The sequence below is a fragment of the Sardina pilchardus genome, chromosome 7 (genome assembly GCF_963854185.1).
Source record: "Sardina pilchardus chromosome 7, fSarPil1.1, whole genome shotgun sequence".
NCBI classification, from domain to species: domain Eukaryota; kingdom Metazoa; phylum Chordata; class Actinopteri; order Clupeiformes; family Clupeidae; genus Sardina; species Sardina pilchardus.
The window spans coordinates 15,918,896-15,946,111 of NC_085000.1; the positions used below are offsets into that span (position 1 = coordinate 15,918,896).

Sequence of the window (27,216 nt, forward strand, 5' to 3'; positions counted from 1 at the left end):
GTGAAGAGAGGAGAGGAGAGGAGAGGAGTAGAGCAGAGCAGAGCAGAGCAGAGCAGAGCAGAGCAGAGCAGAGCAGAGCAGAGTAGAGTAGAGTAGAGTAGAGTAGAGTAGAGTAGAGTAGAGTAGAGAAGAGAAGAGAAGAGAAGAGAAGAGAAGAGAAGAGAAGAGAAGAGAAGAGAAGAGAAGAGGAGAGGAGAGGAGAGGAGAGGAGAGGAGAGGAGAGGAGAGAAGAGGAGAGGAGAGGAGAGGAGAGGAGAGGAGAGGAGAGGAGAGGAGAGGAGAGGAGAGAAGAGAAGAGAAGAGAGGAGAGAAAAAAGACAGAGGGAGAGAGGGAAAAAGAAACTGTGTTAGTGAAAGGCAGCCAGTGGCAGGCACAAGCATTTTCATCAAGCCCACTCCCTGTATGAAATATATACAGGCACCGCGCCAAAGCACTTTGCCAACGCACTCTGGCCCTGGACTACTTATGGGTCACTTAAACCCTTAGTAGAACCAATTCCATGAGACCTGATTGGTAAGGTGCCAGGAAGTCAGGCCAGTCCAACTGCCGCTAATCTGTAGGCTAACATGCTGTCCACACATGCTTGATCTCATTGTGTTTAGTAAAGGCTTTTTGGAAATGCGTTTCTGATGGTGGATGGCAACAGCGCGTGGGGAGTGGAGAATCTGGCTGCTACTGTACTTCAAAAAGACTAAACCCAGAGATGACCAGCGCACTCAGATTACTTAACAACTTAGTTTATTGTGTACAATCGACTGGACGTTTCAACGCACTGCGTCTTCCTCAGAGTCGCCCGTGGGGAGTGTAGTGTAGTGGATGTGGTGGTCAGTGGTAGTGCGTGTAGTGGACGTGGTGTTGCGTGGTGTGGGCCTGTAACCGTGGGAACGTGGGGAGTGTCAGTGGTAGTACGTGTAGTGGACGTGGTGTTGCGTGGTGTGGGCCTGTAACCGTGGGAACGTGGGGAGTGTCAGTGGTAGTACGTGTAGTGGACGTGGTGTTGCGTGGTGTGGGCCTGTAACCGTGGGAACACCGCGGCCATGGCACTGCTCACCTCCAGGGTGACGGAGGCGTTGCCGGGCAGGCTGTCCCTCAGGCTGACCTCTCTGCTGAGGGTGGAGGGCGGCAGGTCGTCGCGCGCCGGCTTCATGAAGCGCTTGTTGACGATCTTGGTGACGTTGTCGCTGCCCGCCAGCAGCCCGGAGAGGCACTCGGGCTTGGGCTCGTCCGTGGAGGTGGCGCTGGGCGAGCGGCCGCACACGTTGCGGATGAACTCCTGCACGGCGCCGTAGCGGTGGGCGGCAACTCCGACGCCCGCGGGCACACCAATGCCCAACGACGCGGAGTCTCCGAGGGTCTGGGTCTGGCTCAGGCCGACGCCCGGGTTGGGGCACGAGGGCTTCCCGGCGGGCGGCTGTCGCGCGGGGCTGGATGCCAACTCGGCCTTCCAGAGCGCCTCGGAGCTGCCGGCGTGCTCCACCACGCTGAAGAGGCTGGACAGGCCGTCGTTGAGGCCGCTGAGGACCGGCGAGTCGCGCGTGGTGGTGGAGCGCGCCCAGGCCGACCCGCACGAGGCGCTGCGCTGGTGGAGGCTCCACAGGGAGCGGTCGCGCGACACGGACGAGGAGCCGGCCGACGAGGTGGACGCGGCGTCGAGTCGCGAGGACGAGGCGGAGACGCGGCGCTGCAGCTTGGGCGAGCCGTACTTGGGCGAGCAGCACGGGCGCTCGATGCGGCCGGCCACCTTCTCCAGCGAGGACGAGATCTGCCGCGAGCGCGCCGAGGCCAGGGACGAGGACGCGCGCGGCGACCAGCTCTTGGTGTGCAGCCCCGTCCGCCCGCCGAGCACCGGGCCGTCCGTCTGCATGCCCACGCTGACCAGCTGAGCCGTCTGCGTGCCGGCGCTGCTGACCCCCACCGTCTGGACGCCCGCCTCCTTGCTGCACTTCCTCTCCAGCGAGCTGGACCGGATGGCCTGCCGCACGCAGTTGGTCATCTCCTTCATGTCGTCGCTCAGGTTCCCGGCGATCTCCAGGCCGTGGAAGGACGGTCCACCTCCGGTCCGGCCCTCCAGCAGGTCCCTGTGCTGCTGCGACAGTGTGCTCAGCCACTGGTCGTACGACGCCGGGGACGACAGCGAGGTGCTGGACGTTGGCGCCGACACCGACGGCTGGCCCTCTCCTCCTTCTCCTCTTCCCCGCGAAGAGTGTCCGCGCTGGGCCTGCTGCTGCTGCTGCTGCCCCTTGCCCCTGGCTGACCGGGCCTCCATGCGCCGCACGGCCGGAGGGCTGTAGTAGATGCGGATGCCGGTCTTGTCCGGCGCCGTGTAGCTGCGCTGCGGGCCGTCCAGACCCGGGAAGCTGCTGGCGCTGCCGGTGGCCGGGCAGTCCCACGTCTTGAAGGGGTCAGCCTGCTCGGGCGGCGCGCACTCGCTGGTCAGGTACGTCCAGTTCTTGTGGTTCAGGCCGCTCAGGTCGGTGCGGGCCAGAAGGGGCGAGGAGTCGGCCGGCGGCAGCGTCAGCTTGCAGGACTCGTGCACGCCGTTGACCTCCTGACCCGGAGCGAAGGGACAGCCGTCCAGCTCCAGAATGGACGAGATGGACTTGGTCCTGAACGACAAGAAATGACCGTCAAAAAGAGCACTGAAACACAGGCGGCATTTTATTCATTCATTCATTCAACCTTTATTTATTCTCGGAGAGTCACTGAGGGTAGCCCTCATTTTCAATGAAGCCGAGATAAAAAAATATATTCTAGCGCATTTAACATGCACAGAGTGCAACCCAAAGCGCTTTACACGTAATACATAGATACATAAAACAATCAAACAAATTTATGAACATCATCACTGACTTTAATTTAGTCAAAATAATATCTTATTTTTATCCAAAGCCAAATGAAGAGCCCACCTCTGTATGGGCGCCCCATTGGTCTCCGCGTCAGACGGGCTTCCCCTCTCGGCTGACCGGTCACTCACAGCCTGGAAGGTGGACGAGAGGAGGAAGAGAGAGAGGAAAAGAGAAGAGTGTTAGAATTTACATCCCTCACGCAGAGAGTTCGCTGCACCGTGTGACTGTGCTGACTCAGGATGTTTCCACATACACAGACACACACACACACACACACACACACACACACACACACACACACACACACACACACACAGACAGAGAGAAAAACAGATGAAGTCACACAAAGGAACCCACATCCTTTCTGGAAGTGGACAAAGGGGGCGGGGGGGGGGGTGAGGAAAGATGAGGGGGGGAATCTATGGTTCACCAAGTGCACTCCAAATTCCTCTGTCCATTTCAATGTTTACTACGAACATCCAACAAACCACTACTCTGTTGGGAGCGGCCCTGAACTCCATGACAGTGAATACACAGGCACAGATAAAACAAGTCGAGGACAGATAAGAGGAGAAGCCCAGGGAGGAGGGAGAGAGAGATAGAGAGATGTGAGAGGATGTGCTCTGGGCTTTGGACTTCCCCATTCTGTTTGTCTGGCTGCTTCACTGCGATAGGGAGACTCCCAATGAATCCCTCCGAAGCATGATCACAAAAAAAAACACTCCTTTGTTATAAAAAAGGAAATATAGTCGCTCAAAGCCAAAATAAGCTGAGGCGTCTCTTTAAGAACATCAGGCAGCCCACCGAGGGGAGACAGACAGTGGCAGAGCGTGTCTCGTAAGCATCGTAAGCGCCCTCTCTCTCTCTCTCTCCCTCCCTCTCTCTCCTTCTCTCTCCCTCTCTCTCTCTCTCTCTCTTGTGGTTGGCACGTCTGCGCCACACCTCTGGCCAGGGAGAGGGCTGTGAGCTGGCGCTGTGAGCTGGCGCTGTGAGTTGGCGCTGAGGGAGTGGCAGGCGGTACAGGGAGAGACTGGCCGCAGGCTGCCCCACAGCCCTGACTGATGCAATGGCATGCCACTCAGCCCGTAACCTGTAATCTGTCACCGCACAGAGGACAATGAGGACAGCCTATTCTCCAGCAAGGAGGAGGAGGAGGAAGAGGAGAAGGAGGAGGAGGAGGAGGAAGATAAGGAGGAGGAGAAAAAGGAGAAGGAGGAGGAGGAAGAGGAGAAGGTGGATGTAAAGGAGGAGGAAGATGGAGAAAGGAGCAGAAGGAGGAAGAGGAGGAGGATGAGGATGTAAAGGAGAAGAAGGAGGAGGAGGAAGAGGAGGAGGAGGTGGACTTGGGAGGAGGAGAAGGAGGAGAGCCATCAGTGTGGTGTGGGAGGAAATGGAAGAAAATGGAGGACAGAGGGGAGAAACAGTGCTGACAATGTGCAATAAAGTGGAAACAGACCTACTGTAGATGGAAAATATGGTCAGAGGCAAACACACACACACACACACACACACACACACACACACACACACACACACACACACACACACACACACACACACACACACACACAGATAGATAGATAGATAGATACTTTATTGATCCCCAAGGGGAAATTCAAGACACACACACTGTACACTGTCTCTGACCAAATTACACAAATGCAGGAGAAACAGAGCAACTCAAGACCTCAAAAGACATCAAGCACAAGGTCGCTCTTCCAAAGAGCCCTCATAACCTTTGACCCCACGGCGTGACCCCTAGCCATGTGCTGACCTGTGTGCTCTTGCTGTGGGCGTCACGCAGCCGCTGCTCCCATTGGCTGCGCTCCTGGCCGAGGCGCTCCATCAGGTCCAGCTTCTCGCGGCCCCAGCCGCGCTCGCTCACCTGCAGCTGCCGGGTCAGGTCCATGACGGCCGCGTAGGACTCGGCCAGCAGGTGCTGGTGCTCCTCGCGCTCGCGCTTCAGCGCCCCCTTCAGGTCTGGATGCTCCTTGTCGCCCGTCGCCGCCAGAGAGCCGGCTTTGCCAGCTTTGGCCTCCAGCTGAGGACAGAGAGAGAGGAGCGGTCAGATTCACGGATGATGTGAGGGTTTCAGTGGTCAGACTCAGAGCTGGGGGGCCTGCGGAGATGATGAGGTTTTCAGAAGGAAGTGGTTTAGTGAGCAAACCTGGGTGAGTTAACATGATGTAAACTGCAAGTTCTCTGTAAACTGTCTAAACAGAAGAGTCCTATGACCTCATTCTGTGAGCAAAATGAAGACACATGGCTCTTCTCTAAGGAGGTTTATGACTTTGTCAACTTATCAAAGTTTGTCGCTAAGCCACATACAATAATACCCTCCCATTGTAACAGCAGATGGAGAAAACCAACAAAAAAACATTTAGTGACATTCTGCAGAACATTCCTCTCGTATCATCACCGTCGTAAAAATAAATTGTGCCCAACTGATTGTAAAACTCTGGTGCCACATGACTAATAATCCATCTTTTACTGCGCTGGCGATAAAGCGCCTCTCAGACATGAAGGGCTGGAAAATGAAAAGAAAAATGCTCCTTCTCCGCCCCACCCCACCCTGTCCTCCACCTCCACCTCCACCTCCACCTCCACCCCCTCCCTTCCCCTCTCACCTCACATGAACCCTCTGGCCTCCGCCTCCGCCTCCATCAAGCACGGCTTCAAAAGCCCCAGCCAGTGCTCATGCTTTTCTCTTTTTTACGAGCTCGTGTCAGCTGGGCTATTAAAGTCTCGCAGCCTTCTGGGAGGCCCATCAATTGCGTGTGAGCGAGAGGCAAGCGCCATGCCAGTGCTCCAGGCTCCAGCAAAGCTGCGGGTCAAACCTGGCAACCGGCGAAAACGCGCCGATCCAACGGTTCTCGGCCGACTGCATGGCAAAGGAACGATTTCTCTCTCTGTTTGTTTGCAATTAGCAGCGATAGCTGGTCATTAATGAACTCTCGTGTTCTCCAATATGGCTCTGGTGCCCGAGGGGGCATTTGAGGATACCGAGGTGAGGAATCTCTCAGCGCACTACAGTCTGGGCTCGATCTATCGTCCTTCACACCCGGTGATCGTTCACTGACATGAACGTGAGCTATGAGGGGCCTTTTGTAGTCGCGGGCAATGGTGGAGTGTTGTGTACACCAACAGCTGCTCTTTTGATGCCATTTTGCTCGAGTGCCACGCTGCGGAGATTGGCACCACCTCCCTCCGCCAGACTGAGGGATTGGTGCCAGCTGTGCCCATCTAGGTTGGGAGGCAGCGACGCTGACGGGATGACACCGGGGACACCAGAAAAAAGAGCCGTTAATAGACCAGAGATGGTATCCAGTCCTGGTCCATTTAACCACAGCACACAGAAAAATGTTCAGTTCTGGGTCCCCTTTAATAACTCTAACTCCCCTTGTAATAAATGCCCCACCACCACCAGTGCTCACCCCCCCCCCCCCCCCCAAAAAATGACTTTATTGATGAAATGTAAAAATAATGTGGACTGAAACCAGCATGCAACAGCAGGAAATTAAAGCCATTAGGCCCTTTAATTTTCTATCTGGCAGTAAGGCTGCTAGTAAACTATCATATAAATGTCACAAATAGTCAGTCTCCTCTCAGACAGGAGCTGGAAGATGGGCTCTGATAGAGGCAGCTCTCCTGAGGCTGACCCTGTTCACATGGGCCCCAGAGGCAGCTCTACACGGGCTGGGACTCGTCCACGTGTGGGCCCTGGCTCCGAACCGCCTGGCACGGGCAGCCTGCCTTGGAACGAGACAAACAAAAACCAGGGAGAGAGGGACGAAGGGAGAGAGGGAGAGAGGGAGGTAGAGAGAGAAGGAGGGAGGGAGGGAGGGAAAAGGCAAGGGAGTGCCAGGGAGGAAGGAAGCTGCCGGAGAAGGTGGAGACTGACCCAGTCCGGCTCGTAAAGCCTGACCCGGCCACAGCTCCAGATCTGCTAGTGCCACTGAAGGCCCAGTGGGAATAAACAGTCTGGGCACGAGCTCTTAGTCACTTACGTTATGGGAGAGTGTAGACACACCAGCGGCTCATTTCAACCCCAACACAAAGACAGATGCGCTCTGTTCCTTCTGATTTATTCAACTGTCTTATCTCTATTATCTTCCTGTGTTGTTGCCGTGGTGTTTACTAAAATCCCCCCATTCTGTCGCCACCCCTCCCCCCATCTCCCCCCATCTCCTCCCATCTCCTCCTCCTCCTGTGTCTGGCCTGTTGAGGACGGATCTGTCTGGTCTCGGCTCGTCAGCCTGCCTGTTAATTAGAGTCATTACGGAGGCTGTGGTTATGAGCGTGTCTCTCCGAGGGCGCCCATATTAAACTCATCTCTCACCACCAGAGCCTGGCTCTAGGCAGTGGTGGCAACACACACACACCACACACACACACACACACACACACACACACACACACACACACACACACACACACACACACACACACACACACACACACACACACATAAATACACACACACGGACACATACATACACAAAGACACACATACAAGCATCTATGGGCACAAACACACACACACACACACACACACACACACACACACACACACACACACACACATAAATACACACACACAGACACATACATACACAAAGACACAAATACAGGCATCTACGGGCACAAACACACACACACACACACACACACTGGGAAGGTTTGTGTGAAAGGCCACGCATCGCAGGTGACAGGCCGATTATAAATGACTCTTCAAAGCGATTGCTCAGCCAAACAACTCTCGGTCTACTGGATCTCTCGTGGAAAACATTTCATTTCAACTCCACATCTACGCCCCTCTCGTTTGTCTTGCTTTTGGTGACATTTGATCCGGCGGCCATTAAGGTTTTTTCCGCATATTAGCTACTACACATTTGGTCATCGCACACTTCCGATGCAAAGGTGGAGGACACTTATTCTTGTCGTGCCAACTGTAGTTAATGGCTCCGAGTTCAAGACAACTCCCAGGTAGTAAACTGGAGTCCCTGGAAAAGGCTCTTGTTTGTTCAGGGATTTGGTAATTATGCTCTGAAACACAAGGAGTGGAATCTAAAAGAGCACAGTGAAAATACCAACTATCCGGGTGCTTAGCTTGAAATTAACAGTTGACTCAATATGGGATTTCCAAAGACAATCAGAGTTGTGCTGTGCTCAGACTACAGATGAGATGCCCCTGGGCCCGGCTGATAACTAAGTCATCATAAACGCCACAGCATCGCTACAGTTGGAACCGCTCACCTTAGCAGCATCTGGATCTACAGTATCTCCTGCAACCTACTGGCTTTACCAGTTCACCTGTCTGACCTGTCGGCATTAAGCCAGTTTACCTGCATGACCCTGTAGAGAATGGGCTAATTTACCTGTGTGACCTGTAGATAGTGGGCCAGTCTACCTGTGTGACCCTGTAGAGAGTGGGCCAATTTACCTGTGTAACCTGCAGAGAGTGGGCCAGTCTACCTGCGTGACCTGCAGAGAAGTGGGCCAATTTACCTGTGTGACCTGCAGAGAATGAGCTAGTTCACCTGTGTGACCCTGTAGAGACTGGGCTAGTTTACCTGCATGACCCTGTAGAGAGTGGACCAATTTACCTGTGTGACCTGTGGAGAGTGGGCCAGTTCACCTGTGTGACGGTGTGCGTGTGTGGTCAGTGGCTCACCTGAGTGATGAGGCTCTTGAGCTCGGTGCGCTCCACCTCCCAGGAGGCCTTGGCCTTGGCGAACTGCTGCGTGAGCTCCTGCGATCCCTGCCTCTCCTCGCGCAGCTCCACGCTCAGGTCCTGCAGCGCACCCTGCAGCTCCGCCAGAGTCCCGCTCACACCGCCGTTCTGCTGGGGGACACCAGAGCACCGGTCACCACCACAGCACTGGACAACCAAGGGTCAACACACACACACAGTAACACACACAGTTGAGCTCAAATCTGTGTGTGCAAGCTACCGGTCACCACCACAGGACTGGACAACCAAGGGTCAACAAACACACGCAGTAACACACACAGTTGAGCTCAAATCTGTGTGTGCAAGCTACCGGTCACCACCGGTCACCATCGGTCACCACCACAGGACTGGACAACCAGGGGTCAAACACAAACACACGCAGTAACACACACAGTGAGCTCAAATGTGTGTGTGTAAGCTATACCCTTGATGGTGGACGTTAGACTGGTCATGGGCTAATGTGCGGACAGGCTGTGTTGTTTTATCTCGGTGACCTAGATCTTAAGTTGAGTCTAAATGGGAAGCACGTGTGGTGTGGAATTCAGGCCTGCTCTGGGCTACAGGGAGAGCCAGTGTACCAGGGCAAAAGGCCACGGCATGGGCTGTTGGGTATAACCGTAGCCAGATGGTACCGAGGGTGTGCAGTCGGTACGCTAAGTAAACCACCCTCTTGATGCCTAAAGAGACGTACTAGTGAAATACACTTAACTAGCACCTATGGGTCTTAGAATAGAATAGAACACAATAGAACCCACTTGCGCGTTGTACCTAACAACGCCCCATGTTCCAAAATCAGTGTAAATTACGGCTCTCGGGGCTTATTGCTTAAATAGAATAGAATAGAATAGAATAGAATAGAATGCCTTTCTTGTCACTACACAGTTGTACAATGAAATGTAGAGCATTCCCCTCGGAGCCATGTAGCTACAGATGGCTCTGGTTCCCCTGATCTCTACATAGAGTGAAGCATGCTGTAAAAGAGAGCAATGCGGATGTATGTTACACATGAAGTACAACCCCAGATATGCACCACTACCTGCACAAAGGCACATCAATGACAACAGCCAAAAATAGCCAAGGCAGTACATTGCACTGTTCCCATGTATGGTGTACAGTATATATATGCACAGGATGTACTTAGTCTCCTTGCTAGCAAGCCCGCCTCCCAATCAATCCAAGATGCTGCAAGTTGCGGGCTCGGCACGATTGGTCAACACAACACAGGTCCCATTGAGAGGTAAGTGAGGGAGTGTGGGTGTACCTGTTTGAGAGGTGGGTGAGGGAGCGTGGGTGTACCTGTTTGAGAGGTGGGTGAGGGAGTGTGGGTGTACCTGTTTGACAGGTGAGTGAGGGAGGGAGCGTGGGTGTACCTGTTTGACAGGTGAGTGAGGGAGCGTGGGTGTACCTGTTTGAGAGGTGAGCGTGGGTGTACCTGTTTGAGAGGTGAGCGTGGGTGTACCTGTTTGACAGGTGAGTGAGCGTGGGTGTACCTGTGAGGGAGTGTGGGTGCACCTGTTTGAGAGGTGAGGGAGGGAGGGAGTGTGGGTGTACCTGTTTGAGAGGTGAGGGAGGGAGGGAGTGTGGGTGTACCTGTTTGAGAGGTGAGCGTGGGTGTACCTGTTTGAGAGGTGAGCGTGGGTGTACCTGTTTGAGAGGTGAGCGTGGGTGTACCTGTTTGACAGGTGAGTGAGGGAGGGAGCGTGGGTGTACCTGTGAGGGAGTGTGGGTGTACCTGTTTGAGAGGTGAGGGAGGGAGCGTGGGTGTACCTGTTTGAGAGGTGAGCGTGGGTGTACCTGTTTGAGAGGTGAGCGTGGGTGTACCTGTTTGACAGGTGAGTGAGGGAGTGTGGGTGTACCTGTTTGAAGCTCTTGTCCAGCAGGCAGTGCTCTTTAGTGGTGGGGCTCAGGGGCTGTTCCTCAGCGGCGGCCATCTTGTTGTCGCCCTGGTGAGGGCTAAGGGCCTCCTCCTCCAGCAGCAGGCACAGGTCCTTCACATTACCCACCTGCACCACACACACAACGCACTGTTTTACCCTCTCACTCTCACAGTCCCTAATAATCACATTAGTCATATTCACCTCAGGCCCTAATAATAATAATAATATTAATAATAATAATAATAATAATAATAACAAAAGGTCTCCTAGGGTTCCACAACCTGCTCCTACAGTGCTTGGGCCCTAATGATGACATTAGTCATATTCAATAGAACACCAGTTCACTCTAGGTTGTGGCTAGAAAGCTAACAGAGGACAGGTGTTGGAGCTGAACTGAACTCCCAGCACAACATAATGTTGTTAAGCAGAGGTGGAAAAATCCAGTTCCATAAAGTAAAAGTCCTACCACATACTGTACCTGTGCCAACCATTCATTTAAACCAGCTGATTCTAATTAGCACAACTCTTCAGCTACGGGTAGAGCAGCTAATTGATGAGATCAACTTTGCTAAGTGCACAGGTAGAACCAATACATGATCAGACTTTGACTCTCTGAGGCTGGAGTTTTCCACCTCTGTTGCTACAGTAAGTCCGGCCTGGTGCTGACCTCCAGGATGTCCTTGGCGTCCCCCTCCAGCTTCTTGCCCAGGCGCCACTGCTTGAGGAACCAGCGCAGCTTGAGGCTGAGCAGCAGCAGGCTCTGCTTGAGCTGCTGGGCCTCCTGCACCAGCCGGTTCCGCTCCTGGCTCCAGAACTTCTGCTGCAGACGCGTCTGGAGGCTCAGGCTCTGCAGCTGGAAGTCCCGCCGCACCAGGGCCTTCTGATGCTCCTCCTGCAACTGCACCCACACAGAGGGACACTTTAATTAGGTCCAAATATAACGATAAAAATACGATTTTAAGGTCACCCACAAACTATATAGCATCTCCCTGAGTGGTAGATAAAGCGTAGACACAACAATTATTCACTACAACATAACAACATAACTCAACACATACTGTATTGCATAAATATGAAATAACAAGCAGGAGTTCAAAACGGCTGTTAAGAGTATCAATAATACATTAATGTATTCTTCTTGTCATCCCCTCAATGTAATATAACAAAAGTTTGTGTTGTCTTTTTATTGTTATTTATATTTACATTGTTTACCCTGTGTACACAATCCTACTAACAAAGCAACTGAATTCAATATAGCACAGGAGGAGGCAGCGTTCACATGGAGAGAGCAGAATTAGGCCGGCGATGGAGAGGAAGAGATATGGGGGGAGGAAATGAGAGGGACAGAGAGGGACGTCAGTCGGGGGGGTGGGGGTAGAGTGGGGGGAGGGGGCACTGCACATAGAGTTAAAGAGTTCATGCATGAGCAGTCAGCAGCATCTGCAAGCTCAGTGCATTTAAAAAATCTCTGAAGGTGTCTGCCTGCCGGAACATCTGCCTCACATGTCCCGTCTACGTGCAAAGTGCACTATAAGCACATATGCGGCGAGAGAGAGAGTGGCCAGATATGCAATCTGCCACAGCTGGACTCTGGACAGAACAGAGCGAACTGGCCGCGGCGCACTCACTGGCGGTGCTAAACTGCCATATTTTCCGTCTTGCATAACCAGACGTCGGACAGGACAGAGCGCAGTGAGATAAGCCTCATGCCACTGGTACTGAAGTGTTGTGTTGTACAGACTGAACTGGGCCTTGGGGACTATAATTCAGTATATGCATTTAGAACAATTCTGTATAGGCAGTCAGCGTGATAAGTATGTATTATGAGTTATGTCACCCATATGTCTGGGTTTGGCTGTTATGATTATGGATCTTTCGTTATCTCAAATCTAGAGTGTCAGTATTAGGAGGTGGGAGTACAATAACAACTCTGAGAGATCCTTTCTCTTTATGGATGTTGGCAGAACACTTACTCAGATAAGACAACTACCAGATACTGATCTAGCTGTGTGTGCTGTGTGTGGACTGTGCAAGTGAGCAAGGATGAGTGCAGAGTACAGAGGCTGTGTGTGTGTGTGTGTGTGTGTGTGTGTGTATGTGCAAAGGTATATCTGTGTCTAATAAAATTACGCCTATGTAAGGTGCTGAATGGATAGGGATGCGTGTGTGTGTTGTGTGTGTGTTAGAGAGACTTGGTGCAAGTATAGCATACTGTGTACGTGTGTGCATTTATCTATACTTAGCAGATCCTGTTAAAGATGGTGTGAGAGAGTGAAGGTGGTGTGTATATATGTCTATGAGTAAGCTGCTGAAAATGTGTGTGTGTGTGTGTGTGTGTGTGTGTGTGTGTGTGTGTGTGTGTGTGTGTGTGTGTGTGTGTGTGTGTGTGTGTGTGAAAGATTGTGTGTGTGCATAAGCATGATGTGTGTGAGATTGTGTGAGATTGTGTTTGTGCATAAGCATGTGTGTGTTTGTGTTTGTGAGTAAGTGTGTGTGTGTGTGTGTGTGTATACAGTACATGTGTGTGTGTGTGTGTGTGTGTGTGTGTAGGGCGCTACCTGGCTGAGCCTGTGGGAGGTGCCGTGTGTGTCGTCTCGGCGGGCCTGTCTCTCCAGGTTGAGCTCCTGCTCGGCCCCCTCGGTCTTCAGCCGGGCCTCACACAACTGAGCCTGCAGAGCATCCACCTCATCATGCTGTACAGAGAGAGAGGGAGGGAGAGAGAGAGAGAGAGGGAGAGAGAGAGAGGGAGGGAGACAGAGAGAGGGAGGGAGAGAGAGAGAGGGAAGAAGAGATGAACGAGACAGAGTGAGAAGAGAGAAAGAGAGAGGGGGAGAGAGGAGGGTTAGAAGAGGGAGAGAGAGACGGAGGGAAACGGGAGAGCGGGAGAGACAGATAGAGGGGGGATTGATGGACAACAGGAAGAAGAGAAAAAGAAGAAGGGATTTAAAAATATGTTTAATATAAGACAAGGTTAGAGATGAACTGATACAGGAGACACAACACAAGATACTGAGCAACACACACAATCAACACGAGCGGACCAATCAAATGAAGCAGCTCTGGGACACTTGAGGTCTGTCTGCCAGTGTCCCTAATCGGCCCAGAGCACCGCACCCGACTTCTGGCCCAATTAAACAGGAACCAGCCCCAGAGCCTGAGATTCAGCAGGCTAAAGAGCTAATGACCACATCCGTCCCTTAGTCCCCTCCTCCGACCCCCCTGCCAACCCCACCCCCACCTTCACCCCCACCCCCATCCCCGCGCCTTGAGGCCAGTCTGGCCAGCACAGTAACTAACAGCGCACCGCCCGAACCAGAAATCACTATCCCGTGGATTTAATTATCTTTCTCTTTTTTTAACGTCAAAATGTCATTCGGACAGGACCGATTAAATGCGAGTCCGTGAAATTGAGTGGGTGGGAGGGCCTGATATCCTCTGGGCAGTGTGTGTGTGTGTGTGTGGGGGGGGGGGGGGGATTTAAAACCTCAGTGTTGCTGCCCATCCAGAGGAATGCATAAAGAGCCCTTTAATTACTTAATCTCTTGGTCATGGAGCTGCAGTGATATTTGTGTGTGTGTGTGTGTGTGTGTGTGTGTGTGTGTGTGTGTGTGTGTGTGTGTGTGTGTGTGTGTGTGTGTGCGCGTGTGTGTGTGTGTGTGTGTGTGTGGTGGCGCTGGGAGATGATTGTTTGTTGTGCTCTAGCGTGAAGGCTCTGCTTTGTGCTGGGAGGTTGGGGCCAGGGGGTCAGGAGGTGAGCGCTCCCAATCATAATCGAGTCTCTGGGTTTCTGTAGAAAACACACTCCCGCACGGTCACACTTGTTTGCCTAACTCGATTTCACGAGAGGAGTCACCCACCACCAGAGAGAAATAAAGAGAAAAAGAGAGAGAGAGAGAGAAAGAGAGAGAGAGAGAGAGGGAGAGAGAGAGAGAAAGAGAGAGAGAGGGAGAGGGAGAAAGAGACGGAGGGATGTGATTTTACTCTCTGCTAGTTAATGTTCTTTGGGGGTTTGAGATGCGTTTTAGCTGACACGGTGGAGCAGACGAGTGATGTGTGAGGACTCCAGGTGAGCCACACTGAGCCTCTTCTCTCTCGCCACCTTAACCGCACGCTGCTTCTGCTCCACTCCCTCCAGATCCATTTGCTGGCTTCTTCTCCTCCGCCTAAGATGCACACCGCAATAACTCTGGCCAATGAATGAGTGAGTGTCTCCATTTCTCCTCAGTCCCTTCACCAACCACCTCCACCACCACCTCCTCCACCACCTCCTCCACCACCACCTCCTCCTCCACCACCTCCACCCCACCAACCCTCACCTGAGTCTACTCCCAACGCAGCGCTTGACTGACAGCCTCAATTTCCTCCACAAGGTGAGGGAGTCAAAGAGGCCCTATGAGGATATGTGATGCTCTGTCTTAGTTGAAGTGACATTTCGGTTTGTGGGGCTTCACATAGATATTGCAGCCAGTCAATCAGCGATGGACTGATATCCTCCCTCTCACAGAGACAATAAACCCTGCTGCAGGAGAATACGGCCTGTTGACACACACACATGGAGTCTGTGTCTGGTCTAATCCATAATGCCTTCCCAACTTAACCCTTAGATGAAGACCTTTACTGGTAGCAAATGGTCCTCTAATGACCCATTCCCAGGACTGACATTCCTTTATAAGAGGCCAAACACACAACAGAGGAAAACCAGTTCAAACTGGTCAGGAATCCTTCGTACATGTCCAACCGATTTAGGTTGAACCAATGTGATCACTGAAGGCTCCTGACCCTGATGTGACCTTGACATTTCACAGTGTCCTGATGTGTAAATGGTGAGTCCCCTGCCATGGCATCTGGCACCCTGTACTCTAGTGAGTGCCCCTGCCATGGTCTCTGCCACCCTGTACTCTAGTACTCTGTACACACACACACACACCCCTCACCCACCCCGAAAGGTACAGACACACACCCACACACCCGTCACCCAGCCCGACAGGTACACACACACACCCACACACCCGTCACCCAGCCCGACAGGTACACACACACACACACACACACACACACACACACACACACACACACACACACACACACACACACACACACACACACACACACACACACACACACACACACAGAGACTCGCGTCAGCACAGGGACTGGTCGGGGCAGAGCGGCGGTGATTGAGAGCGCCTGTGGAGCGGTCTGACGTGTAAAGGGGCTTGGGCCGATACAGCCAGATTGCCAGGGCTGGATAGGGCTGATCCCTGTCACGCTTTAAAGTAATGGGCCAATCTGAGACCTGGGCTCTCTCTCCCTCTCTCTCTGTCACTCTCTCTCTCTCTCTCTCTCTCCCTCTCTGCTCTAGTTGCTTTGGGTTTGATCAAATCAAACCGCAGTGGTTTCACAGGGCCAATTTTCTTTTATCTTCTTTTTCCTCTCCCCCGCTTTTTGTCGACTCTAACTTTTTTTTTTTTTAAAGCAGGATTTAAAGCCCTTTGCTTTCGCTTGGGGTAATTGCATTTAGGGTTCTCAAAGCTGTCGGCGTCAGCAGAGAGATAGTCCTTTAAAAAAAAAAAAAAAACGCCAAACGGCTATCAGTGTTCTAAGTTGTGTGTCTCACTCGACCATTTCCTCAGTGATTATTAGCGAATTCTAATAATTGGCCAGCAATGCGTATTTTCCACGGCAGCAGGACTTGGAGAAGTCACGGCCAGGCCACAGTGTTTACAAACCTGTGTGGTAAACAATGGGGCATCCCGTGGGACGTGCCACGTGGGTAAAGCGGGGGGGGGGGGGGGGCCTTTTAATAGGTCAGCGCCGTGTGGAGGTCAGTGTGCCCCATTGTGCTCCTCTCTCAACCCACTCTATCGCTTTAGCAGGCCGCTCGCTTTTTTTTTTCGCCGGCCTTTGTTGCCATGGAAACGCCGATATCAAAAGGTCACACAAACACAAGCGGCGGGCCGCTTCCTCTTTGGCCGCCGCGAGGGGGAAATGATGTCATTGTAAACAGAAGTGTGATGGCCGCATGATTAGCCCCGCAGCGCCACGCTGGGATCAGGGGGAGGAAGTAGGAGGGAGAGCCTGCTCACATGGGACCGGCCAACATGTCCGCCAGAATGGTGATGGGAACTTACCAGAGCCCTGTTGGTCTCCTTTGTGTCCAGGTCTTGGTCACGGGCGTCCTGGCTCCTGTTGCTGTCTAGGTGGCCGCCGCCCTCCTCCTCCTCTGATTTGCTGAGACAGGCTTCCTGACCTTTGACCTCCCGCTCTGATTGGTCCCTAAAGTCGGACTGTTGCATGCATGCATGGGCAAGTTAATGAAAAAATAAAAACACGACAAAAAAAGACGAGAGAATGGCAAAGGACAGGACATGTGAGAGAAGGAAGAGAGGAAGAGAGGAAGAGAGGAAGAGACAGAGGAAGGGAGGTGTGGAGGTGGCATTATGGGATGGACACAGTTGTCAGGGATTGTTGCGAAAAGGATGACAAGGTAGCAGCAGGACAGGAAGAGACAAATTTGGGAAAGAACGACACAAGAAAAAAAAGAAAACAAGAGAACAAAAAGAAAAAGAAAATGAAAAAAAAAAAGACAGAAACAAAGTGTGTTCCCTCGAGCGGCACAGTGGAAAAGAAAACTCACAGGACAAAGAAAAGTATGTAAAGGAAAAACAGCTTGGCCACCGTGGAGTAGGACAGCATGGGGGACAGAACCCACAGAACCGTGAGGAGGGCAAGCAACAGCTGCAGGGACAGGACACAGTGGAGGGACGGAGGGACGGTGGGGTGGGGGGGGGTTGTGTGTTGGGGGGGGTCAGGCAGAGGTGATACAGAAGGGGAGACAGGTGTAAAAAATGAATTAAAAAAGAGACATGAAGAGGTGGAGGTGGAGGATATGAGGGAGGAGGATGAAGAGGAGGAGGAGGAGGAGGAGATGAGATGAGGAGGTGAAGGAGGAGGAAGAGGAGGAGGAGGAGAGGAGATGAGGAGGTGGAGGAGGAGGAGGAGAGGAGATGAGGATGCCGAGATGCGGAAGAGAGCACAAGTCATGGAGCCCATGCAGTGAGAGAGAGGGGGGGAGGGGGAGAGAGCTATCTGAAGTGGGCCTCTAGTGGAGTTCTAACAATCAGCACAGATCAAGAGCCAGCAGTGCCACATCATATCGCCCGGTTACCTGACCGCACATCTCCACTACGACCACTGACCATTCACATTTCCAACGTCCAAACATAAATATAATCACACACTACGACAACCAGCACATAACACACACACAAACGAGAACACACAAATTCACTGCATATTTGATCAATCAATTAGGAGACTCTGACTTTTATGTGATGAGCTATAGTTCATGGGCATAGACATATATATATCTATGTTCATGGGGACTATGAGGTCATCACATGGTTCAGACTTGACCCCTCTACAACACAACACAACACACAGACCCCGAATGCTCAAAGTATGCCAATGCCAACAGATAGCGCTTGTCCATATCTCTGCTATTACCATACTGTAGTTTGGGATCAACATTCGTGTTCTGGTCCGATTGGAATTGATGTTTTGTGCCTCCAGACTCCAGACACACTACATCACGTATGCGTCATGAGCTTACTTGACAGAATACAGATGGAGATGACATTGCGTTTTTGGCTACTCCAGTAGAGGCCATGGCACTTATTCTCTACGTGGTCGTCCAGCGGTGGACAGCAGCATGCAGGCTTAGCATAGCGGGGAGGCAGCAGGCACACATGGCAGCCAGAGAGTGAGGGAGGGGGGAGGGGAGGGTGAAGGGGGAGGGGAGGGGGGTGGGGGGGTTAGTAAGCCTCGGCATGGTTCACAAGGCACAGCCACAAAAACGGGGGGAACAAAAACTTGCCACAGAATAGAGGGATAGGGATGGGGAGCTCCGACAATAAAAGGCCAAGCGGGAACACCAAAGAAACCAATCTAAATGTAGAGGAGATGAGGGAGGGGAGGGGGGGGTTCAGCACTTACCTTCTGTTCGCTCGTGATGGCCCTGCCAGGGCTCTCGGAGAGGCAGGGGGCCGAGGCAGGAGGCAAGCCCACCGCGGGGTCCCCGGACTCGGACAGCAGGGGCTGCGGGGAGGCCCCCTCCACCTGCTCCCTCCCCGGGGAGTTATCCAGCGCCTCCACGCGCTCCACGAAGGCCTGCAGCTGGGACTGGAGCGCACGCAGACGACCCCGCAGGGCCTCCACGAGGGCCAGGTCGCTCGGCGGAGTAGGAGGACTCTTCTCCAGGATCACGTTTTCGGCCGCGTCGTCGTCGTCGTCCGACAGTTTCCGGTAGAGGCTGTCGGACGAGTCCAGGGACAGGAGGCAGTTGGAGTCGGGCGAGGTGAGCAGCTGGATCGCTGTGGAGACCAGCTGCGCCTGCTCGCGCACGGCCAACAGCGCCTGGCGGTCCTTCAGCAGGCAGGGGGCGCTGGCGTGCCCGCAGTCCGAGATCAGGAGCCCCAGGCCGAGGCCGGGCACGGGCTTGTCCCCTTCGGAGGGTCCCCGGCGCTCGTCCTCCTCGTTGCCCTCGCCGCCGACGGGGCCCTCGCGGAGGCCCTCGCTGGGCACGCACTCGGCCGAGTCGCCGGCCTCGGCGTCCGTCTCCAGCGCCGGCCGCTGGCTGGACGCCAGGTCGCAGCGCTGCAGGTTGGACAGCAGCACGCGGTTCTCGTACTGCAGCTTCTTCACCTTGCCGCTCAGCTCGCCGATCTGGAGCCGCGCCGACGCCAGCTCCTCGCCGACCGGCTCGCCGACCCCCCCTCCCTCGTCCGGGAGCGGAGCGATCGTCGGGCTCGGGGATGTGGCGGCCAGAGAGTCGGGCTCTCCGTTGGCGGACGATGGCGGAAGCGGCACAGGCGGCAGCTCGGACTTGTAGCGGTTGAGCTCGTTCATCAGCAGCTTGTTCTGCTCCTCCAGCTCCATCAGCGAGCGCCTCAACAGCTCCGCCTCCTCCTCCACGAACTGTAGGTGGCGCTGCAGCTCCATCACATTCTCCGCGCCCTGGAGCACCAGCAGACCCCCTCCGCCGCCGTGCCCCAGCCCGCCCCCGGGGCCCATGTCCTGGGTCTTCATGTCGTCCATCTCGGCGCGCAGGCCGCGGTTCTCCACCTCCAGCTCCACGATGCGGCGGCTCAGCAGGTTGGCCTCCTCCTCCACCAGCTTGAGGTGGACGCGCACCTCGGCCTCGCGCGTGTGCGGCGACTCGGCCACCTCCTCCACGGTCAGCGCCGCGTCCACCTCGCCGTAGAGCGAGCGGTACTTGCCCAGTGCCTCGCGCATGCTCTCGCTCTCCTTCACCAGCTTGGTCAGCTTCTTGCACATGAGCGCCGACTCCTCCTTGGCAAAGTGCAGCTGGCACTTGAGGTCCGAGCTGTCCTCGGCCTGTGGAGGTCAAGAGCAGAGTCAAGTCAAGGTTATTCATATAGCACATTTCATACACAGAGGTCATTCAATGTGCTTTACATAAACAAAAACCAAACAGTAATCATAGCAGATAAAAGCATAGATGGGCAAAGAGTAATAGTAATAATAATAATAACTAGAAATGCAATTCCAAGGAATTACCAGTGCATGAAAATGCCAAAAATGAAATGTAACATATAATTTGTAGTTAACACAAATAATATTTAAAAAGAGAGATGGAGTAAAAGTGAGCGAATGAGGATTTACATGTTGTGTAATTTACAGTATGTTGTTATAAGTTATGTATTTTTAGAGCTGCTTGCTATGGAGGTTGCTAAGTAGCAATTGAATTACACACAGATATTGATGGATGTTGATACAGTTTAATGGATGTTGATAGACAATAGTTTAACAGACATAGTTTAAGGGCTGTGTAGAGGTAGACAGTTTAATGGATGTTGATAAGACAGATAGTTTAATGAATGTTGATAGACAAATAGTTTATTGGATGTATAGGTAGATTAATGGATGTTGATAGGAGGACAGTTTAATGAAGGAATAAATAGTTGGAAGTAAATGAATGGAGAGAAAGTGGAAATGGAAAGTTGAATTGAATGGAAAGTGGTCTTTGCTAACATTACTAGGGTGATTGCGATGATTTCTATATTGTTGCCAGGGTAATTGAGATAGCTGTTAGGTTTATCATAGGGTATTCATAGTGGTTACTCTGCTATGTAGGTTGCTAAATTAGGTGGAGGTTCCTAGGTGGTAATTGAACCAGACATGAGTGTTGTTAAACAGTAAGGACAATTTCCAAACTGATCATAGATAACACACCAGCATGGAGCTCTTGAACAGTCCAAAGGCAAACTAGGCTTAGTTTATTTTATAACCTAACATCGATATTATGTTGTGATATGAAGTCATGCATTTATGGTTAACTGAATGGTTGTTTTTTTTGCTACAATAAACTCTGCAATTTAGGATGAGAGCACGAGGGATCACAGCAAGAGATCATTTGTGTAGACAAAATGTGTGGATAAATCAACTTTTTTAGAAATGGTGAAATCTTCAGAGGTCATTCTTTTACTGTCTATGCAGGCTCACATTGCCTACGTTAAACATCGCTTTGGGTGTGCACTTTGTGTATACAAAAATGCGCTTTATAAATAAATGTGACTTGACTTGATAATTGTATTGCATTATTGTGACTGTAGAAGAGCTAGGGTGCATTGCACACAAAAATCACAGTTAGGCGACACCGACGTTATTGGCTGAATGATTAGGTCTATATTTTTCAAATTGATAAAATATTCAACGGTCATTTCGGCAGGCTGTGTAGCCGAATTACATTGTTATCATATTGTGATATCCTCTTTATTGTGTGTGATGTGTTCTGTTACCTGTTGATTTCCTGAAATAGTTGTGTCCCTTTAAGGGGAACTTGGGGGTGGAGTTTTGTGTTTGCGTGTGTTTGTTATCGCAGGCTATATATCAAAGATTCTAGAACAGAGCAAGATGGATCACTGGCCGGAGAATACGTTGGATTTTTTGAAGTACATTTTAACGCTCTATGGGCGCCATTTTGGTAAGCCGAAAAGTAATAAATCGTGCCTTTCACACGGCCAGATCATTACCGAGTAACAAAACAAAACAAAAAACAGCTGGCAACGGCAAAAACAGCTGTTGAGGTGGGTTTATATGATTGGAACTGTGTCAGAAATGTTGCTGAGCTTACCGAAATGGCGCCCTGTACCGTACTTCATTCTTTTGACGCAACTGATCCACCTTGCTCTGTTCTAGAATCTTTGCTATATATATACTAGGTCGGAGTCGGAGAGTGAAAGAGTTGGACACATAGAGTTAGGTCTGTTAAAGAATGCTCTGTTAAAGCGTGAGTTGTGGCTAAAACAGCAACTCGGTTGTGATATTTACTTGGTTGATAAATAAAGCACGGGAAATTTCCCTCAAGTGTGACAAAGTGTCTGGAGTATTACAATATTCATCCTGGTTGTAGCCTAACTTTAGATGAAGCAGTAGGCTATGAGTTTCAACGGAGTAGTATTAACTGTGGTAAACATTAAAATGTTATGCCTAATCGCCTGCCAAAAGACGGGGATCAACACCGGGAGTTGACATTGATTCAGTGAAGTTAGCTTTATTTACAACTGAACTATTTAGGTCTCTCGTGGTCTGCGTTATTTTAATTCAAGAAGCCTATGCTAGCAATTTTGCCTGGCTTGATAACGTTAGGCTATTTGTTTTAGTCGGAAATCGTTTGGTTTGTTACGTTAACTGCACTTTGTGCGTATATGCCAGATGTGCTGCCAGATGTGGACTAATAATAGCAGAAGCAAGCTAGGACCAGTCCAAGTTGTTTGTTGCCTACATAGCCTGCTAGTTAGCGTGACAGTCTAGTGCTTCAGATTATATCCAGTGGTTTATCTAGCCCAAGTATGTTCAGGTGGCATACACACAACAATCCGTTTTAATGTTTTTATGTTGACAACAAGTAATGTTGTACAGAAACACGATAGTAGTTCATTTCAGTGTGCTAGCGATTTAGTTATCATGGGTCAACAAGGTAACAAGCTAACTCTACCGTTAGAGAGCTTATGTTAACCTACAAATTGGCTACAATGATCTGTATGTCCTGAACACATTTATGTCGAATATAAACAACAAATCGTGTCAAAATAAACCATTAAAAGTGGTCAAGAAACCTTAATTCACATTTAATATTTCCAGTTACGACCCCCAGGGCCGCCGCCATTGTTTTCTGATTTTTTTGTTACTCCCGCCTCTGTGTACAACGCAGGCTTCTGATTTGCTCTGAGTGGTTCACATTTGCATAAAGATTCTATGATGTCATGATCACAATGTTAAGTCTATGGGGAAATTTTAATAGTTTTTAATTTATAGTTTGAAAAGTATAAAAGTTACAAAGTGGAAAAGTCATACCAACCCGATCCATTAGAAGACCTACGTTACAGAGTTTGAATGAAGTTTCTAAGTTAAACGGTTGAAGAGAAATTGCTTGCAGAAAAAGTGGTAAGCGGAATAATAATAATAAGAGGAATAAGAAGTCTAGGAATAACAGTACAGTGCATTTTCATGCACTGTAATAATACTCGCGGAGGCTCGCGGAGCAGAGGACAGCACGTGACCATCTTTAGAGGGTCAGCCCTGACTCGGGGGATGATGAATGGCCTACATGATGTGCATTTCTAACCCCTCTTCTTCCCTTACTCTGAGACACCTGTCTTGCTTAATGAACTAAAGTCAAACTCAATCACGACTTTGCATAAAATCTTGAATAGAAAAACTGAACAATGAATCAGATATTCCACGGTGAAGGCGGAGGCGGACATTCCTGGTTCCAGAGAGTAAAAGTCCTGCCATATACTCTTTCTACCAGTGCATTTAACACAGTTGATATCAATAATCATCTGATCTACCTGGCTGCTAATTAGGACGAGATGGTTCACTAAATGGTTGGATCAAGTACATGACTTTGGTGCTAAGGCACTTGGCATGACTTTTACTTTCTGAACCCGGGATGTCCGCCTCTGCACGGTAGTGACAGACAACAGTGAAGGGAGTGATTGTGCCATCGGCTCTCGGCTCTCGGCCTTTGGTCAGTGTGGGCAGCCGTTCTCCTGCCACAATGGCAGTCTCAGCCACTGACACAACGCGTGCTTTAGCAGAGTACTTTGTTTGTGAAGCAGTCGAATGTACTTCTTGCACATCCATTGCATAACGGGCCATACAATGACTGACTGTGAGGAGGTCGATGCTAATGCAGAGCGATATGTGATGGTAATTACTGAAAACAAAGGCGGCAAAGTGGCTCTAGCTGAAAGTATGTGGCCAGAACAATCCCAAGTGGCCTGCCTCCGTCCGCTCTTCAGAGAGGGACGTTGCGTAAGACATCTCTCCCTTCCTCTGCCCATTGCTGCTAACAGTGTGGGTCATCAACCTGACAAACAGTGGACCGCATCCCAACTGAAAGCCTCGCTCAGAAAGAAGGTTTAATGGGCTGTTGCCACACATGCCAAAATCAATCCGGCCATAAAACTCCCCCCATAAAGAGGAGATCGATGTCTCCGCTTTAAATTTGAAGAGGGTGGCATCATTCTTGTGTTTTGATTTTCTTGACGGTCTTAAAAATCATTAGGCCTTCGGGGCACGTGGAAACACCGGCCGGCTGTCTGTCTTTTACTGCTAAGCACCGAATAATAAGAGATAAGAGAGTACAGTGGGAGGTAAACAGAAGGTCTCCGGGCACTACCTGAGGAGTGGGCTTCTTCTCCGGCTTGCTGTTGGAGCGTCGATCACTGGCTCGCTTCTTCTGGGAGTTCTGCTGTGGAAACACAAACGAATGGAAAAATCATTAGCGGTCGTTAATCACCAAAAATAATGACCAAGGCTCCTCAGCCCTCCCCCACTGCCTTCCCCCTCCCCTTCTCTCTCCCTTCCCCCTCTCCCTCTCCCTCCGCCCGCACATTGCCCTGTGTCATCAGTCATTGCCACGGTGAAGTTTATCACCACGGAGATACTGATCGCGTGCGATTTACACCTGGCTGAGCTTTGGAAATGTAAACAACGACAGACTGTGAATGGAGAGGGACAGAAGGAGAGAGAGAGAGAGAGAGAGAGAGAGAGAGGTTGGAGTGGCGTGGGATGGACGTCTAGAGGATGGCTGGGGGTGGAGGTGGTGGTGGAGGTGGTGGTGGTGGGGGGGGGGGCACAACCGGATGCTCCAACCGTCCCTTATCGTCCTCCCTCAGGTCACCTGCGTCTGGCTGTGTTATTTTATGTGCCCATAAATCACCCTTTCTTCCCCCTTCTCCGTGGTGACGGAGCGCGAGGTGGCGGCAGCGGTGGCGGCAATGGCGGGTGCGCTCTCGAGACCTCGCTGACAAGTCTGCAGCGTAAGCTATCTCTCGGCACCGCCGTTCCCATGGCAACCGGGCCCTCCGCCGGCGAACACAAAGAGGAAATCGAATGAGGAAACAGACTGGGGGGGGGGGGGGGGGATAATACGCCGCACATGATTGAGCAGCACAATGGTGCGGCCAAAACAAAAACAGCGTCCTCCTGAAGCACTGAGAGGCTGAGGCTGTGACAACAACACGCGGCCACAGTCACCACACCAGCAGTGGCCCAAACAGAGTGGCAGCAGAAGAGGCTCGCGGAGATAACAGGCTTTAACATGGTGGCATGACCAGAACCAACCCACAAATCCAATCCAATCAATTTCTGCCCCCACTTCAATCCGGTCATATGCTCTCCTCTGCTGCCAATGACACAGAGCAGTCCCAGCACATGGCAAAAAGCCTTTTAATGGCGCTAAACTCCCCTACACAAATCAATAGGCCTGTGGAGAATGATAATGGCAGCATTGATCCGCCACTGTATTGACCAACTTTTCTGGCTCTCAGAACTGGCCAGGGTGAGTCAGATGCATGGGCATTTGGAGAGAGAAATGACCGCTCCGTTGCCTCTCTCTCTCTCTCTCTGTCTCTCTCTCTCTCTCTCTCTCTCTTATTTGTACTGTTACTAAGTAAGACTATTGTCTTACTGCTAACATTTTCCAAATCCTACCTCTAGTTTCCTACCCGGTAACTTTCTTCTCCCTCTCTCCTTCCCTCTGGTTGTCTCAGCCCTCCCTCCCCCCCTTCTTCAAGCCACAACACATTCCATCTCCTCTGCCAAGTTGATGCAATGGACCAGGCCTGCTATGTCATAGCCACAGCGTGCAGCGGCCTCAGACCTAAGGTCATTGAGTGCCACGTGCACACACACACACACACACACACACACACACACACACAGAGACACACACACACACACACACACACACACACACGCACGCACGCACACACACACACACAGAGACACACACACAAGCACACACACATACGTGCACATGTGCGCACACACACACACACACAAACGCGCGCTCGTACGCTCGCACGCACGCACGCTCGTGCGCACGCACGCACACACACCTTCACACACCTTCACACACACACACACACACACACACACACGCACACGCAGAAAAGCTTCGCTCGGCTCTTAGCATGTGAGATCTCGGGAGAGAGCGAGCTGGAGCCGGCGTGGTGAATTAATGATAAAACATGCATAATCAAGGACCTCATTAGGGGCCGGCTCCAGTGGGACTGCAGTGAAAGCATGCTACCCAGCAGCCCCCAACCCCCACCATCCCACGCACATACGCATCTCTATCTCTCCAGCCATCCAGCCACCAGATTAATAAATCACGCTAGAAAACGCCGAGACACACCCTTCCGCTCACCGACCCACGCATGGGAACCAAGTGTGTGTATGTGTGGTGTGTTGTCACCTGCCCCGCCTCGGGTCTCGAGTCAGCACGCGGGCACCGCTGTACACCTGTATCGCAACACCGTGTAACAAGAGAGTGCTGGAGGAAACCTGATCAACAGGTGGAAGTGATCTCACCACGACTCAGCTCGCCAGCACGGCGGAGCTTGCATGGGGGAGAAGGAGAGAGATTGGAGAGAAGATGGCCTGGGCTTGTCTAACTAGGTATTGTGCAACGGGTGTGAAGCTCGGAGGGGACACGGCGATGGCACTGATAAGAGTCACGGATTAAGCCTGTTATGTGGTTAGGTATGGGCTGAGGGTTGGGCATCATATTCTACAGAAGATTCTATTCTATTCTACATCATATTCTACAGAACATTCTGATTGAGCAGCAGCAACAGCGGCAGGGCGGTTGTTTTCATGGCCAGGCTTAAGTCTACACAGGTTCCACATCAGTGCTTCTCTGGGTAGTGAGACCTTTGTAACAGGCCCGGTGCGTATGGAACTGACTCAGGAAGCAGAGAGGGGCCAGGTGAAGAACTCTAGCAGCATTTTAATGCTTTCACAGGGCCATGTCACACCACAAATTGAATGAATTATGAAATGCCTTGTTGCTTCCTAAACCCAGGTCATATATGAACGAATGAAAGAAAAAGGGAGAGAGGGAGGGAGGGAGGGAGGGAGGGAGAGAGATAGAGAGAGAGGAAGAAAGAGAGAGAGATGGGGGACTACCAGCATGAGAGCGGTCACTCATGATGCTCCGCTCCACTGCACGCGCTCAGTTCCCTCTCCTCCCTGTCCCACCCCAACCCACCCCTCCCCACCCCCACCCACCCCTCCCCACCCCCACCTTGTCTATGGAAGTGAATAGCCAGGCTGAAAACACCCCCCCCCCCCCTTCTCCCTTTCCCTGCCTTGCGTTGCATAACTAGGGCTGGGTCCAGCCAAAGGCCTGGCGATTGTGCTGGGAGAGTCATGTGGGAGAGG

General features: G+C 51.7%; 1 protein-coding gene across 3 annotated transcripts in view; it reads right to left on the reverse strand.

Annotated features, from left to right (window-relative positions):
• Positions 1 to 238: 238 nt before the first annotated feature.
• mtcl2 (microtubule crosslinking factor 2) overlaps positions 239 to 27,216 on the reverse strand; it is a 55,738-nt gene continuing 28,760 nt past the window's right edge. Inside the window, exons 4-13 of one of the 3 annotated variants that reach the window (XM_062540892.1) lie at positions 24,167 to 24,235; positions 18,454 to 19,854; positions 16,590 to 16,745; positions 13,017 to 13,151; positions 11,126 to 11,356; positions 10,438 to 10,584; positions 8,522 to 8,692; positions 4,622 to 4,888; positions 2,908 to 2,978; positions 239 to 2,607 (exon numbers count right to left, since the gene is read on the reverse strand). In XM_062540892.1, the coding sequence (XP_062396876.1) occupies positions 969 to 2,607; positions 2,908 to 2,978; positions 4,622 to 4,888; positions 8,522 to 8,692; positions 10,438 to 10,584; positions 11,126 to 11,356; positions 13,017 to 13,151; positions 16,590 to 16,745; positions 18,454 to 19,854; positions 24,167 to 24,235 (4,287 nt within the window). In that variant the 3' untranslated portion in view covers positions 239 to 968. Of the gene's footprint in view, positions 2,608 to 2,907; positions 2,979 to 4,621; positions 4,889 to 8,521; positions 8,693 to 10,437; positions 10,585 to 11,125; positions 11,357 to 13,016; positions 13,152 to 16,589; positions 16,746 to 18,453; positions 19,855 to 24,166; positions 24,239 to 27,216 lie in introns of all 3 variants that reach the window. The other 2 variants (XM_062540891.1, XM_062540889.1) reach the window with 2 other exon arrangements.